At 32.9% G+C, this 2,689-nt stretch overlaps 1 protein-coding gene across 1 annotated transcript; it reads right to left on the bottom strand.

The window, feature by feature from the left end:
* Positions 1-802: 802 nt before the first annotated feature.
* On the bottom strand, positions 803-2,480 carry LOC121123957 (low choriolytic enzyme). The gene is made up of 7 exons (XM_040719041.2): positions 2,363-2,480; positions 1,977-2,308; positions 1,636-1,919; positions 1,415-1,581; positions 1,256-1,357; positions 1,094-1,189; positions 803-1,023 (listed from the first exon to the last, which is right to left on the bottom strand). Exons 1-7 carry the CDS (start codon positions 2,421-2,423, stop codon positions 1,019-1,021), a joined length of 1,047 nt encoding a protein of 348 aa, XP_040574975.1. The 5' UTR covers positions 2,424-2,480; the 3' UTR covers positions 803-1,018.
* Positions 2,481-2,689: the final 209 nt, after the last annotated feature.

The raw sequence follows: 2,689 nt of genomic DNA on the forward strand, positions 1-2,689 counted from the left end.
AAATGACGACTAATTCCATGTACCTAGCCTTCCTTGATTAACATTATAATGTACATTGAATTGAAGTTCTTAATTAATATGAAAATTATAATCTTATGTGATACCCCGGGGATTAAATATATCGCGCTAGGTGATTTCACTCCTAGTAAATTCACCTCCCTATCTTTTCATCCCAAGTAAATTCATACACCGAAAAATTCATCCTTGGACATTTCATTCCCACTTTGAAATGGGATATTTAGTAAGGTCACACGGTTTATGCATCTAAACTACTTAGTAGCTTTTGTGTAGGGCTGGGCTGTTGACACTGGAGATGAGTGGGGAGTCATCGATGACTAGTGATCAATAGGAGACGGAAATTAATGATTTATGGGGATTCTATACCTTGGGAAATAAAAGAAGAAGAATGGCAGGATTTACTTCTATTTCTCAAGCTATAAATATTATGCACGGATCGGGATTCCATTCCTACTCACTATTAAGATTTATCATAAAGTCATTTTTAATCCATAAACACCATAGATCATTCATATCCGTCTCCTATCTATCACTAATCATCACTCATCTCCAGTATCGACTGCCCACTGCCTACTACAGCCCTAGACAAAAACTACCAGGGAATGACGTCAATAAATATCCCTCTTCAAAGTGAAAAATACATTGGATCCTTTTTTATTCACAAAATATCTACAAAATCTTACACACGAGAAAATGTATAGAATTAACCTTTTTAAAAATAACTCTCCTAATATCATAAGAGATAGTATTGTCAAACATAAATAAAATAGTTTCAAAAAGCTGGTAAATTTATGCAAATTTTTTTATTTTAAGCCGTAAGATTCAAAAGTTCATCAAATGGCTGATTCATATTACATATTATTTTTAATATTTCTTAAAGATATATTTTGAGAATATCTATCATATAAATGACAATGATTTTCTCATAAATTGTAGTATAAATTGATTACATATTCCAGTAGCAACGAGCAACTAACGAAATAGATATATCCATTGTAAGTTAACCTGAAAATATTAATTAAAATAATTAAAAATTGTAATGTTATTAAATAATTTAAAGATGCGTTCTAATTACATAATCTACAAGTTAATTTACAGTCTTTTGTAATGGTATCATCTTCACCACAAAGATAGCCAAGAACAGGGCAATTTGAATACTTGTCATAACATTCTAAGGACAAGAAACAGATTCAAAAATTATGATAAAAAATTAATATTTTCAAAAAATAAAACCTACCTGTGCATTCGCCACAAGAAACCTTACAACCATCTTTGATAGATTGATGGCTTTCGCAATATTTTTTGTATAAAGGACACTGTATATACAAATCCTTACATTCTATTTGATAAAATGTATTTAGTTTTTTCGTTCAATGACTACAAGATAACTACCTACCAACACTTGGCTTCCTCGTCGTTTTTGTTTCTGGGTCCTCGTTACAGTCATAACGAGCTTGTACTTTAAGTGCATCTAACTTTGTCATACCATTTCTATTACCAATAACAGCACCAACGGGTACAGTTTTAAGAATTCCCATTGTATCTTGGCCGGTGGATGTAAAACTAAAAATGACACAATTATACTTTCATATTCAAAAAAATTCTGGATATAATTACTAGTTTAATCCATAGTGCATGATAGATCCATAGTCATAACTCAATCCAAACGTTCGCGCTTTGTAACCCGAGTAGCAATTGTCAAATGAAGCTTGTGTAGACGTAGAATCACATACTGGAGGTATGTCTGTCGCATTAATATCAATGGCTCTAAAATAATTAGATATATAATTCCGTTTAATTCTCGACCAAAAAATTTGGACAAATTGATCTCGATCGGGTCTTGTTTGTTCGTGAGCAAATCCTAAAATATGGAGCATTTCGTGGGCAGCAATACCCATGATCTGAGCAGAAGGATTTGTATGTAAATAAAGAAAACTGATTCTCTCATGCTAACTCACCATGCATGTGGTAGATCCGTCATTCCTTTGTAAATTCAAGTTATGCACTCCACGATTACGGTTGTAGCCTAAGACTGCCGAGCATCCTCTTTGTTGTGGGTTGATAAGAACATAATTTTTTTCTCCTGAGCGTGGAACCCATTTTACACAAGTTTTATTCCCGATTTCCTTCATTGCCGATTTAATCACATCCACATCAGAACTGCTGTACCCAGAACTGATTTCGTAAGGAACTTCATTGTTGGGCCACTTTTCCCCTGCTATAAAATTTCTTGAAGCCATTTCCTGTTTGTAAAACTTATCATAAACAATGCGACATTCACCCTGCTCGACTAAAAACAAAGATGGTGTAGTAGAATGGATTTATTCTTATTTCATTTACTTACTGCTTGAATAAACATCATGGAAAGTCAGGAGTAGAGTACCAATAATTGTTAGTAGCATCATCTTGCAATGTTCAGCTGTGGACTTTTGCTGTAGAAATATACATTTATATACATTTATTTATATTCCTTTTTTTTGTATCACAAGTGATTTTTTTTAGGTTCCTGTAATTGGTGAGGTGTAGTTACATACATACATGTATGACTGCATACTAAATAAATATGTGGTGCACCAGCATAAAAACAATCTTGATCTAAGAAAGGAAACATTTACAATAATATACTTTTTACTCTATATATACCCGGAGTGGGTTTTAAATCCGGAATGCT

The sequence above is a fragment of the Lepeophtheirus salmonis genome, chromosome 9 (assembly GCF_016086655.4).
Source record: "Lepeophtheirus salmonis chromosome 9, UVic_Lsal_1.4, whole genome shotgun sequence".
In the NCBI taxonomy this organism is placed as follows: Eukaryota; Metazoa; Arthropoda; class Copepoda; order Siphonostomatoida; family Caligidae; genus Lepeophtheirus; species Lepeophtheirus salmonis.